This window comes from Cryptomeria japonica, chromosome 5 (assembly GCF_030272615.1).
Source record: "Cryptomeria japonica chromosome 5, Sugi_1.0, whole genome shotgun sequence".
In the NCBI taxonomy this organism is placed as follows: Eukaryota; Viridiplantae; Streptophyta; class Pinopsida; order Cupressales; family Cupressaceae; genus Cryptomeria; species Cryptomeria japonica.
The window spans coordinates 160,640,833-160,655,428 of record NC_081409.1 but is presented as its reverse complement, the minus strand read 5'-3'; the positions used below and the strand labels follow the sequence as shown (position 1 = coordinate 160,655,428).

The 14,596-nt window shown below is 36.0% G+C and overlaps 1 protein-coding gene across 1 annotated transcript; it reads right to left on the bottom strand.

Annotated features, from left to right (window-relative positions):
• Positions 1-1,609: 1,609 nt before the first annotated feature.
• On the bottom strand, positions 1,610-1,966 carry LOC131072689 (36.4 kDa proline-rich protein-like). Its single transcript, XM_058008920.1, has one exon. It carries the CDS (start codon positions 1,964-1,966, stop codon positions 1,610-1,612), a length of 357 nt encoding a protein of 118 aa, XP_057864903.1.
• Between the last annotated feature and the right edge of the window lie 12,630 nt (positions 1,967-14,596).

Sequence of the window (14,596 nt, the reverse complement as noted above, 5' to 3'; positions counted from 1 at the left end):
AGTTTTACTTAAATTCTAACAAAAACATGTACAATAGTGTTGATAGCTCCATCATTGGGTAGGTCTACAAATGGAGCAAATAAGTTGTAGGTTCTTGGTCATGCCCATGATAGTGTTGATTACATTATAACTCTTCCCAACTTAAGGAAAAGAAGAAGATTAAGAGGGTGTGTGATCTATTTTAAAATTTTATGGGCATGAATTATTAGTTCTAATTAGGTTTTCCAATTGTGAGCCAAGGAATTATTTTTTACATTGCAAAAAAATAAATTAATGTGAAAATGTAGAGGTATTTTAGTTTACTTGCTTTAATAAAATAAGGGCTTGGAAAGAAAAAGACAAATTAGCTAAGTACATAAAAATTAAAGGTGAAATAAAAAATTTGTTAAAGAATAAAGAGAAAAAATTATAAATTATAAATATGTTATTAATTGTAATTAATAATTATTAGTTAAAAGTACTACTAAACATTGATTTTATAAAAAAAATAAAGAATATTTTTTTACATTATGAAAATTTGTAATTAATTTTTTTGTTTATATATAATAATAATAAACTATTAATCACATAAAACATAGACATCTATATAAATTTGATAGATTTATAAATACAACAATATTGATATGTCATTATTATTATGACATATATAAATACTAAAGAATAGTTATTCTGTGCAATTAAATATAATCCCTTAAGTCATTTTAAGGCCTTTATCCTACAAAATTAAGGTCATGGCAAAAATGTAGATGCATAGAACTTGCATGATTGGAAAGTATGAATGAGGGAAACTATTGGGATGGGGTGCATTTGGGAATGCCTATTATGCAAAAAGTGCAAAGACATATCAAGATGTGACAATCAAGGTCATTGACAAAGAGATAGTGAAGGATCAATATACAATTAACATTTCATCTGTAAAGAGATGTGTATATATTTTTTTCTTAGTATTTTAAAATTTGACAAAGAGATGTCAATATTTTAAAATTTGACATTTCTTAGTATCTCTTATAAGTTTTTTTCGGTTAAATATAAATATGTCAATCTGTATACTTACTCCAACCTCCAAAAGTGAGAAGTATAATAGAGTTAAAACAATAGTGGATTCACCAAGCCAAATACCTTAATCCAAAATCAAATATCAAATAATCAGGATAAGAAAGTCTTTTCAATATAATTACAAATATTGAATGAAACAAAATTTAAGAAATATTCTTGTGAAACACTAGAGCACATAAAATTCTATCACAAAATTTCATCGAACAAAAAAATCAGAACATAATACACTATTTTGGCTTTCTTTAGGCTATAGGTGTACAAAACTTCTTTAATGGAGGCTATACCCAACCGATTTAGTAGAACTAGAATAGAGATACCATGTTTATTTAATTCTAAGAAAACATATAATATTTATCCACTCACTTCATATAAGATGGAGAGCAGGGACTGATCTACACTATTTGAACTCAATATTCTGTGGCAGATCTAGGCAACAGCCATTGACTTCTGCTTATTCTAACTACACTCAATCCTAGTATTTACTCAAACATGGTTATAATAAGCAGCAACATATAGAGCAAATCATCGAATAGTTCAGACACTAAGAAGCGGCTTAGTGAGCAGGGCATTTGAAGCCCGGAGGAGGAGTCATTCCACAAGAAACAATAAGCTCCAGCGCTACTGGAAGAAGTAAATTGAGGTTGAGAAGCTTAGCCCTAATTGTTGTACACAAGCACAACGCTGCCTCCAATGCCAAAACTCCTTCAATCACTGCGCAGCACTGGTTTACAATTGGGTCTCCAATGCCCACGTGCACAAGGCCACTAAGCACATCAACACAGGCTCCCAGCTTCAGAGCATCAAGTGGGCATTTTCCTGCAGGAGGGTGGTGATTCCATGCCATTAAAACTGGCATGGTAGTTGCCACCTGAATCATAACAATAAGAAGCACTGCTACAGCTTTCTTCATTGTGGTTTCCTAAGCAGAGTGTGTAAAACCAATGTCAACATAGTTAGTATGTCCATGTAATGGATTATTGACACTGATTCTATTAATACAGCGCTATTGACTGTAATACAATTTGCCTTTACAACTGCTCGATTTAAAACATTATTTGAAAACTGTGTACGTCAATCTTAGCCTCTGTACGTTGTTTCCTCGCATTTGATCCCTACTTTCTTGAGCTTGCGTGTTTAGACAAGTCTAATGCTGTAAAGCAATTGCAAATAGCCAAATAATTATAGAATATTAAGAGACGATTCCCTGGCCATATGTCTTATAGATTGATCGGACGGTAGATTGATATGATGTTATTATGGGTTTTGGGCTGTATAGTTTCGAGTTTTTTTAATTGTTTTATATTATTTTCGGTGATATGTACAGAGATGAAGTTTGGATTTTTTTTTTGGGTAATGCATACAAATACTATTTCTAATCAAATAAAATTTATTATGAATCTTTAGTAGTTTGCACACAGACATTTATTTTGTTCAATCGTAATTATTTTTTTTAATCTCACTATTGAATGGATAGATATTCCTTTTATTGCTCATTACTCAAGTATAACTATTTTAAAATAGGTCATTCTAATGTTATCTTAATTTATTCAAACCTCATTAATATAAAAAGAAATTTTAAATGTTTTAAACTAATTAATTTAACATTTTGAGAAGTATGTCATTATAGCTCAATGGCTTCCGACTCATCCTCCCGCTCTCTAAATTCAAAACTTTGTTTTTCACTCATGGTGACTAGAAGCAACACAGATCTCCTATTGTTGGCTCTCGTGTCTATAAACTGGTTGTCGACATTTCAAAATTGGAATTCTCCCCTTCATAAAAACAATAGCTTGCCCCTTCAATAACAAATGCCTCTTTTAATTGTCCCATTAAAATTTCCTTTATTGACCTACTCTGTAAACCCTTAAAGAGATGTTCTGCTTCGATGAAGAAATGTCTCCCTTGTACCTCTTCTATTTTAGAGGTAGTGGTGAGGAAGGAGGTGTTCGGTTGCATTTCATATTTTGAGAAGCTAGTGCTTATTGGTAAATTTGATTGTCTATGGCCATATCTTCCAACAATGCATTCTTGTATCTCTGAGCACTAAAACCCACTGGTGTTAGGTATAGTGAAAATTTATCGTTGTGCTCATGGTTTCTTTGTGATTTTATTTGACACTAAGGATGATAGGGTGATGTTCTATTGTTGGGTGTTTAGAAATGGGGTTGACATGCACTATCCCTTCACCCTTGGACACCCTTCTTCAATCCCTTTGGTGGATCCTATTGATTTTTTTTCCAACTTAGATCAAGCTCCCTCAATGCCTACCCACCCCCCGCCACTCCACTTTTGGTTTTTTGTTGCCTACAAATCTATTTCTAGATAACAAGATGGGTCACTTCAAAGTTGACCAAACTAACCTGTTTTATCACACCTCCTACATGGGAATTTTAGTGGATTTAGACCTCTCAAAACCTCTTCTTGTTGAGATCACTCTTAAGGTTAGTGAGTTGCATTAGAGACAGATTCGGGAATACAAAGGGATCTCATTCAAGTGTAGATGTTATTTTGCAACTGAACATTTTCTCCCTTCTTGTCCTTGTGGTTATTGACTTCACTCTTTTCCTACCTTGCAAAAAGATGTTGAACATTTTCATCTTACGGTCTTCCCTATGGAGTCAAACTCTACTTATAATTGATCTATGAACTTTGAACATGCCCATCTCCAACTATCTTCTTGCTTCGATGGCTCACATCATTTTATCTCCCATGACCCCTATCTCATTAGCTGGTGTTATTCCTGTTAGAGAGGTCCATGCTCCTAGAGATCCCTCTAGTTCAAATTGTGCTTCTTCTGCTCCTTTGGATCCTTTTGGTGCTCTTTTGAGCACTACCCTTGTCCCATCCATGGTTTGTGACTCCCTCTCTTTGAACTGCTAGGTTCCTCTTCTAGGTTTGGTGGATTGCTTTTCTAACTCATCTACTACTTTAGATTGATTTTCTAGCACAACTCTCCTTGTTTCTCTAGAGAATAATGTTTCTTCTTGGATATTTGTATGATGAAAGAAAATGCATCACTAATTTTCAATGCAGAAAACATATATTCTTCTATTGGTCCCACTCCTTGCTTCTAAATTTGATTTTAATTAATTAGTGTTTTTGTTCTGATTCAACTTTGTTGTGTTGTGCCTAGGTTACTTGGTGGTAACTTTTTTGTTTCGTCCCACAATGGCCTATTGTTTTGATGGTTTAAATCTAATTTGTAATGGGTTGAGGCCTTCCCCACTTACTTTAATAAAAAATATTATGACAAGTGTTTTAACAATGTTTCCCTAGAGCCTCTCCTTAGTATTAAATAGATATAGAAAACATTTATTATAATTAATATTTTTTGTTGATATTTGGGTGTCTTTTGAGTATCACCTTCAATTGTTGAGCTTCAGAAATAAATGATAATCCAAAATGGGCATTATCATCCACAAGTTGTTGGGTTGAGGAAGGAGGGAGGGAGTAAGTTGGCATCACACCTTTGAACTTATTCTAATAAATTAATCTAGCAGCATTTTTTTCCAAGAACCTCAACATAAAGGATGAAAATATGGGGAGAAGTGGGATCACCTTGTGGGAGTACTCTTTCATTATGAAAGAAACCTTTAGCAATTCCATTGATCAGGATGAAGAACATTAGAGTAGTAACACATTCCTTAATAAGTTGGATAGCTTTATTATAGAATCTAAACCTTTGGAGAGTAATGAAAAGGAAGTTCCAAGAGTTCTTATCAAAGGCTTTGAAATATCAAGCTTACAAACCATACCTATTTGTTTCTTGTTCTCCATTGATTGGAGGATCTCATGAGTACTTGAAACAACATCTAAAATATGTCTTCCTTACAAATATTTTGTCATTGATGGAAATGAAATGGTAGAGAAGAGTTTTGAGGTGATTAACTATCAACTTAGCGAGGAGTTTATAAAAGGTGTTACATAAGTTGATTAGCCCGAATTCAACAAATTTGGCCAGTTGTTCTCTTTAGGAATCAAAGTAATGAATATGGTGTTTATCTATTCAAGGATTTTTTTTAAGTGGAAGAGGTCCTTTGTAGCAACTATAACATCTCACTTAACAATATCCCAATATTCTTGAAATAAAGTTGGGGGGAATCCATCAAGACTAGGTGCTTTGCTGCATAAGAGAGGACAACAAATTTTACTTCCTCTTTCAAAAAAAATTTAGTAAGGTTATGGTTGTCAAAATCTATCAAAGTCTAGCTATAATGGGTTGGAGCCCTTCCCCATTTAACATAATAAAAAAACTATGAGAAGTAAATTACATTATTTGATTTATAGTCTGAGAAAAGAATTTTTTTGTAAGATTAGGAGAAAAAATGCTATCATAAAAGATGAGCTAAACAACTAATCAACTAACTACATATAGTAGCCACTTCAATTATTTATTATTTAGAATAGATTGATTATACAATATTAAATTAACACATCATTTGAAGTATCGTTTCTTTACTATTTGTTTATAAATGGTCATTATAACTAGCATAAAATACATCTTCATTTATATTTAAATTGTTTAAATATTTATTGATTTTCACAATCTACTTTAGCTTTTTTTTAAAAATTGGCTCTCATTTACAATAAACTTGACCTTATCGTCTTATCTCGCCACTTGTTTATTAATAGTAATTATATTGATGTAGGGACATCATTGACATAATGCATTCTAGTTTCATAAAAAGTAGATATTTAATAATTTTCTAGTGTGGTGTACAAAATTAATTTATGCATGTCTTGTTTTAGTTTTTCAAGGCCATTTTATTAAATCAATGCTACCTTGTTTGAATGAAAAAACTTCCTATCTTTATACAATCTTCTATTGTGGATGTCATATTTCCCAACCCTACAACCTCATACACAATTGATCTCTCATATTCTTTACCTTTGGATAGTATTTATGCCTAATGTGTAGACTTTGGTGGTTAATTTATTTCATATAAAGATTGTTTGCATGCCATCTACATGTTGGCATTGAGTTGTCATTGCTGTCAACCGGTATTGCAGGCAGGCTACCGGTAGAGGTATGTCATCTGGTATGAAGGAGAGTGTACCGATATGGTGAAAGACAATTAAGGTATTGAGAAGATTAACATGAAGACTTGTCAAACTGGTATGGTGGAAGATAAGTAGTTATTGAGACTATCAATGACATCAGTGGTATAAGGTGAGATGAATGTGTGTGTTGTCTTGTTAAGTGATAACCGGTAGAGTTTAAACTAGTCTAGAGTTTGGCTCCCTATTTATGATGAATAGGACGAATGTTAAAGTAATCACAAATCACCAAAGGTGAAGATGTGCTATCGGTGAAGTGTGAACTACCCATTAGCAAGAGGAGAAGGTCTCACTGGTAAAGGCATGTACTGGTATGAGTTTGTTGCATGTTCCAATATGAACTGACTGTGTCGGTGAGCTAAGTGATTGACCTTTGTGATGTCATATGGAGTGGAGGTGGCAAACATGCAGAGGTTGGTGAAGCCTCCATCGACATGGTTATTGAAACAACTAGTTGACATTAATGAAATAGCCAAAAATCACGGGATTGTAACTAACTGATGTGGCTCAAGGAAGAAAGAATAATAGTGGAAGATCAGGGAGTAGTTGGCACCTCGATCAAAGAAAAGAAATTAGATTGAAAGAAGATCTCGAGAAGGAAATAGCTAAGCTTTTAAAGAGCCGACAGATTAAAAGGTAGAAAATCATGCAAGAGATTGCTATCTTTAGAAACTATGCATTGGATAAAGAAAAATGTGTACAGATGCATTCCTGGTGTACAAGTGATCAATCCAAGACAGACTAGACCGGATCTCATGCAGATTGTGTCGGGTAAAGGAAACCCTAACTGCTCCGAGTTTGAATTGTTTCTTGGTGGGAACGCTCAAGTTTAAATATGATGACTTGAGACTATTGTAGTTGTTGTTGCAGAGTGAAGATCTTACTTATAAGGAGAAGCAGTAAAAATCAGTGTAGGGAAAAACTAGTAGAGTGTGCATTGATTACAGAGGGGACAAATCAGCAAAGGCCATGCCTGATTAAGAGTGATCAAGTGTGAGTTGAAGGTGGAAAGATATTGTCAGAGGGCATTTAGAAAATTAATCAGCAAAGTCAAGTTGCAGAGTGGGTGGAGAGAATGCAAACCGGCAGAGGAGAATATTGTAAGGTTGCAAAACTTCATTTGCAACAGTGATTTCATTTTTATATCTAAGATTCATATTGTTTTCCACTAAGTTGTAGCTTAGTGCAGGGGTTGTAGTTCGTTTAGTTTGTAGCCTATAAATTGTGCAGGGGTTGGTGCTCCTTTGATTTGGTGCTCCTTGGGTTGGTGCCCTAAATATTGTAATCTGAGTTTCATTGTGAAGCTGGATTGGAGCAGAAGATCTCCAATAGCTATTCTCACTGAGGTCTTTCCCACATTGGGTTTTCCTCATATATATCTGGTGTTGTGTGATGTATTCTTGTTAATGTGTGATGTTAATGTTTTATCTATAACTTTCATACACTCTACTTGCAGTGTTTAAGTTATCAGTTAGCATTCTGCTTGTCCTTTACTTTACCAATATCTCTCTGTTAAATAAAAAGAGTTTAAATCACTGATTCACCCCCCTCTCAGTGATCCATTGTGTCCAACAATTGGTATCAAAGAATAGGTACCCTATTTTATCAAAAGCATTCTCTAGCTTGGGTAGATACTGTTAGGTGTTCACAATGGCAAGAAATGAATCTACCTCCTCAAAAGCTCCTATGTTTAATGGTGTGAACTATGCCTTTTGGAGTAGAAGAATGGAAACCTATTTGTCCTCTCTAGGTTATAATGTATGGATGTCGGTTGTAAATGGATACACAGTTCCTAATAATCCCCCTACTGACCCAAATGCTAAGAGGGAATATGAGAACAATGCTAAAGCTAAGAATGCCATTCTTAGTGGGTTGTCGAATAATGAGTTTGTTAAAGTCATGCACTGCTCCTCTGCCAAGGAAACTTGGCATAAGTTGCAGAATATTTTTGAAGGCAAAAGTCAAGGGTTGATGAAACAACAAATACCATTAGAGGGCTTGGAGAAGAAATAAAAGATGAGGTGGTAGTGAAGAAAGTACTTATATGTCTTACATCTAAGTATGATACAAAAGTCTCAGCAATAGAAGAAGCAAAATATTTGAAAGTCTTTACAATGGATGAGTTGTATGGCTCTATAACTGCTTATGAGATGAGGATTGTCGGTACTGATGTTGTGAAGAAAGAAGTTGCTTTCAAGATTTTAAGAAAAGGAAAAGAAGAATATTCTCATGATGCATCTGGTGAAGACTCTGATGAAATCATGGAAAACTTTTTCTGAAGACTCAAGATAGGTTTAGGCAAATATAAAGGCAAGTTGCCTTTGAAATGTTTCAACTGCGAAAAGATTGGACATTTTGCTGCTAAATGTCCTTATGGTGATAAGAATGAAGATGATCAATCAAATGGTAGAAAATCATTTAGTAAGGATAGGAAGAAAAATATCTACCGACATGGTAGAAAAGGCTACCAGAAGTAGAACAGTCTTTACACACATGAAGATGATACTAGAAATGAGAAAAGTTCCTAAGATGACTGTTGCAATGGAGATGAACTCAGAGCAAACCTTTTTATGGCTCAAGAGGTACCGGTACCTAAATAAGCAGAAGAAGAAGAAGAGAAAGAAGGAGAAGTAGACCTTGAAGCAGAACTCATTAGTGCCCTAGATGAGCTAAAGAAAACAAGAAGAGACTTCAAGAAGGTAAAAAGGGTTGTAGCTGAAGAACAAGAATCGCTAGAGAAATCTCTTGAAGAGTCGAATAGAACTATTGCAGATTTAAAACTCTAGTTGGAAGAGGCCAAGAGGATGTGTGAATTCACCAATACCGGTCTGAGTGAAAAGGAAAAGGAACATCAGAATCTAGAAGTAGAAGTAGTGAAACTCTAGAAGGACTTAGAGAAAAGTCAGGAAGAAATAAAAGTGAGAAGCAAATTTGAAGGCAACATTCAAGCCCTGGACAAGATGTTGAGCAAACAGAAGCAATCTAAAGATGTTGGTGGCTTAGGTTTTCAAGAATGTCAAAGCTCAAACAACAAAGACACATCTTATAAGGAGATACAATTTACTTCCTCAAATAGAGGTGAAGAGAAGAAGACATTCATAGTAGGCAAGGATACCGGCAAGAAGACATATGCAGATGCTGCCAGAAATTGCCACACAAATCGATATGCTCAATCAATGAATCAGAGACCGTACTCAATGCACTGACATGCAGATCCAAGGAGAAATGCAAGTATTGATAATGAAGGATTCACAAGGGTGAGCAACATGAAAGGAAGACCCCCAGTGAGGCAGTTGCTTGCGGGTCAAGACAACCTAATTGGTATGTTCCAAATTTTCATGGTTATTGTCACCGATGTAATAAGTTTGGTCATAGAATGGCAGATTGTAGGAAAATGAGTGTCAACCCTAGTTTTGAGAGTAGAAACTCATTTGCTGCATTACAAAGTACAAATGTCACATGTTATAATCGCAATGAGTTTGGTCACAAGAGTTATGAATGTAGGAGTAATATGCAATTGTCCTACAAGAATGCATTGAGTACATCTTATAGTGCTAATGTGAAATGCTATAAGTGTCAGAATTTTGGTCACATAGCAAGGTATTGTCAGCTGAGAACTAACAAGCCAAAGAGAATTGTACTGAATGAGAAGTTGGAAACAAAACTGGAACACAAAGTGACAGAAGAGGAAAAGAAAGAAGAGAAACCAGTTTGGGTAGAGAAGGAGAAAAACAAGACAGAGTCCAGCCTAATTGTGCAAACTTCTCTACATGTTGAAAGGAGGAATTTATCAGAATTTATTGATGAAGTTTTTCTTATCACATTACTAGAGATAAGGAAAACTTCATCAAGCTTGATGATTGGAATGGTGGTTTAGTCCGGTTCGGTGACAACTCCTCCATTGAGATCAAAGGTCGGGGTACACTGAATATTGATGGAAAGCTCAAGGCTCATGATGTGTACTATGTGGAAGGTTTGAAGCATAACTTGCTGAGTGTAAGTCAGATGTGTGACAAAGGGTACAAGTTCTCATTTGACTCTACCAGTTGCGAGATAAGGAAGTAGAGTATCAGTCAGGTGGTAGTAGAAGGAAAGAGAACATAAGTTAATGTCTACAATTTGCAGGAATGCTATGAGTCCCAATGCATGATGGGATAGCCTGTTGATGAAACTTGGTTGTGGCATTGGAGACTAGGCCATGTGAATTTTGAAAATCTAGTTAAGATAAGCAAGAACCGGTATGTGAGAAACATACCTCAGATCATAAAACTGGCAAGCACATTCTATGATGAATGTGTCAGAGGTAAGCAAGCAAAGGTCATCTTTAAAACAAAAGAATATAACACCTCAAGACCTTTGGAGTTGATACATACAGACTTATGTTGGCCAACAATGACAAGAGCATTGGCCAAAGAAAGGTATTTCATGTTGTTCATAGATGATTAATCAAGAATTACTTGGGTAACCTTCCTGCATGACAAGTAACAAGCATTTGAGAGATTCAAAATTTTTAGGAAAATGGTGGAAAATGAGAGTGGACGACAGCTAAAATGCTTAAGATCTAATCGGGGTGGAGAATTTTCTTCAAATGAATTTGTTGACTACTATGAGAAACATGGAATTCGATGATAGAATTCAACTACAAGGACACCTCAACAAAATGGGGTGGTAGAGAGGGAAAATAGGACAATGAAGGAGATGGCTAGGACAATGTTGAATGAGGCCAACATACCAGATATATACTGGAAGGAAGTAGTTCATATTGTTTTCTACACTTTAAACCGGGTTCAGTTAAGGGTGAACAGTAGAATGACCCATTATGAGTTATGAAATCAAAGGAAACCATCACTCAAACACTTCAGAGTGTTTGGAAGTAAGTGCTTCATCAAGAAAGGTGTTGATGGTTTGGAAAGTTTTGATTCCCGAAGTGATGAAGGAATTTTATTGGGATAATTAGCCAACAGTAAGGCCTACAAATGCTACAACAAGAGATTGAGAAGAGAGGTTGAGAGTGTACATGTGAGAATAGATGAAGACTCACATAGAGGACAATCTACACCTGCACCCCACATTGATGAGTCAGATGTGGAATGAAGAACAATCTAAGAATGGACTGGTAGAAGATGTACTAAACAAGATTCCCAACCAGTATGTGCAAAAGAATCATCTGGAAGAACAGATCATAGGAGATAGGAATGAAGGTGTGTAGACTAGAAGGAGATTAGCCTGGGAAGGTGAACAGGTAAGTTTCAGTCTCATGACTAAAGTAGAGCCAAAAATTTTGATGATGCTAGCAAAAGAGAGAAGTGGGTAGAGGCCATGGATGAAGAACTGAGACAAATTGAGAAAAATCAAGCTTGGGAACTTGTTCCTAGACCAATAGACAAGAATGTAATAGGTACCAAATGGTTCTATCGAAATAAGATGAATGAAGAAGGTAAGATAGTCCAGCATAAAGAAAGGTTACTTTGCAGAGGGTATGCTCAAGTTGAAGGTATTGACTTTGAAGAAACCTTTGCACCGATTGCTAGGTTAGAGGCAATAAGAATTTCTCTAGCTTTCTCAGCCTACAAGGGATATAAAGTATATCAGATGAATGTGAAATTTGCTTTTCCTAATGGAAATCTTGAAGAAGAAGTATATATGGAATAGCCAGAAGGGTACTTGTTACATGAAGATGAGAATTTTGTATGTTGTTTGAAGCAGGCTCCCAGAGCATGGTACTCCCAGCTAGATAAATACTTGAAGGAGAAAGGATTTCGGAAAGGGAATGCAGACAACAACTTGTATGTCAAGGTAAATGGAGATCACATTATTATAGTTGTTGTATATGTGGATGATATTATCTTTGGTGGAGACAAGGACATCATGTGCAAAGAATTTGTAGATCAGATGAAGACAGAGTTTGAGATGTCCATGCTAGGTGACTTGTCCTATTTTCTTGGTTTGAAGATTTCACAGAAGGAGAAAGGAATTTTTGTCTCCCAAACCAAGTATGCAAAAGACATGTTGAAGAAATTTAAAATAGAGGATAGCAAACCGGTAAGTACTCCCATGGCTACCAGTTGTAAGTTGAGCAAACTAGATGACTCACCAAAAGTCGAGAAAACATTGTACAGGTCTATGATCGGTAGTCTATTGTATTTAATAACATATAGACTGGATATTGTACAAGTTGTTTGCATGGTAGCAAGATTCCAATCTACTCCTAAACAATCTCACTTAAATGCAATCAGAAGAATTTTCATGTATCTACAAGGAACTATCGACTATGGTTTGTGGTATCCAAAGAGAGGAGATTTCTCTTTGCAGGCTTATACTGATGCAGACTGGGCAGGAAATATTGATGACCCAAAAAGTACAAGTGGGGCTTCTTTCTACCTAGGAGACCAATTAGTGTCATTATCTACTACTGAGGCATAGTATATAGAAGTTGCTACATGTTGTTCATAGGTTTTATGGATGAAGCAGACACTGAAAGACATATAGGTGGAGATACCAAAATCTATTCCAATCCGGTGTGATAACTCAAGTGCAGTCAACATCTCAAACAATCTAGTCATGCACTCAAGAACAAAACACATTGCAATCAAGTATCACTTCTTGAGGGAGAAGGTAGCAAACAAGGAGGTCATAGTAGAATAAGTTAATACTAATGGGCAGATTGCTGACATATTTACTGAGCCACTTCCTTTGGGCCCATTTGAGTATTTGAGACAAAAAATGGGAGTTGTCTCACCATCTGGTAGTGCTTAAATGCATAAGAGGATACATGATTCAGGGAGATTCAACCTTTTCCACTATGTTATGACTCTTAGATCATGAAGCATGGACACAGGGGGGGAGTGTGTCTTAATCAAATGCCATCTAGGGAGAAATTATTGGTGTCAGACTAAGGTTCCCTTTGCAATTGCTATCAAAGTGGAAGAGAAACTGGAAAAGAAGATGTTGACATCAATGCCAAAGGGGGAGATTGTTGGCATTGAGTTGTCATTGATGTCAACCGGTATTGTAGGTAGGCTACTGGTAGAGGTATGTCATATGGTATGAAGGAGAGTGTAGGTCGGTATGGTGAAAGACAATTAAGGTATTGAGAAGATTAACATGAAGACTTGTCAAATCGGTATGGTGGAAGACAAGTAGTTATTGAGACTACCAGTGACATCACCGGTATGAGGTGAGATGCATGTGTGTGTTGGCATGTTGAGTGATAAACAATAGAGTTTAAATCGGTTTGGAGTTTGGTTGCCTATTTATGATGAAGAGGAAGAATGTTAAAGTAATCACAAATCAACGGAGATGAAGATGTGCTACCGATGAAGCGTGAACTACCGGTTAGCAGGAGGAGAAGGTCTCATCGGTAAAGGCATGTATCGGTATGAGTTTGTTGAATGTTCAAGTATGAACTGACTGTGTGTTGATGAGCTAAGTGATTGACTATTGTGATGCCATGTGGAGCTGAGGTGGCAAACATGCAGAGGTTGGTGAAGCCTCCATTGACATGGTTGTTGAAACAGCTAGTCGACATTAATGAAACAACCAAAAATCATGGGATTGTAACTGACTGATGCGGCTCGAGGAAGATCAGGGAGTAGTTGGTGCTTGGATCAAAACAAAGAAATCAGATTGCAACAAGATCTTGAGAAGGAAACAGATGAACTTTTTAAAAGCCAACAGATTTCAAGGTAGAAAATAATGTACGAGATTGCTATCTTTAGCAAGTATGTATTGATAATGGAAAACATGTATAGATGCATTCCAGGTGTATAGGTGATCGATCCTAGACAGACTAAATCAGATCTCATGCAGATTGTGTTGGGTAAAGGAAACCCTAACCGCTCAGAGTTTGAATTATTTCTTAGCAGGAAAGCTCAAGTTTAAATATGATGACTTGAGACTATTGTAGTTGTTGCTGCAGAGTGAAGATATGACTGATAAGGAGAAGCAGTATAAATCGGTGTAGGGAACAATCGGTAGAGTGTGCATTGATTATAGAGGGGATAAACTGGCAAAGGTCATGCCTGATTAAGAGTGATCAAGTGTGAGTTGAAGGTGAAAAGACATTGTGAGAGGGGATTTAGAAAATTTATCAGCAAAATCAAGTTGCAGAGTGGGTCGAGAAAATACAAACCGGCAAAGGAGAATATTGTAAGGTTGCAAAAATTCATTTGCAATAATGATTTCATTTGTATATCTAAGATTCATATTGTTTTCCACTGAGTTGTAGCTTAGTGCAGGGGTTGTAGCTCCTTTAGGTTATAGCCTATAAATTATGCAGGGGTTGGTGCTCCTTTGAGTTGGTACTCATAAATCAAGGGTTGGTGCTCCTTGGGTTGGTGCCCTAAATATTGTAATCTGAGTTTCATTGTGAGGCTAGATTGGAGCAGAAGATCTCCAACAGCTATTCTCACCAAAAATTTTCCCACATTGGGTTTTCCTTGTATATAACTGGTGTTGTGTGATGTATTCTTGTTCATATGTG

Coding starts and splice junctions, on each gene's coding strand:
- LOC131072689 (XM_058008920.1), bottom strand. CDS start 1,966: ATGAAGAAAGCTGTAGCAGTGCTTCTTATTGTTATGATTCAGGTGGCA.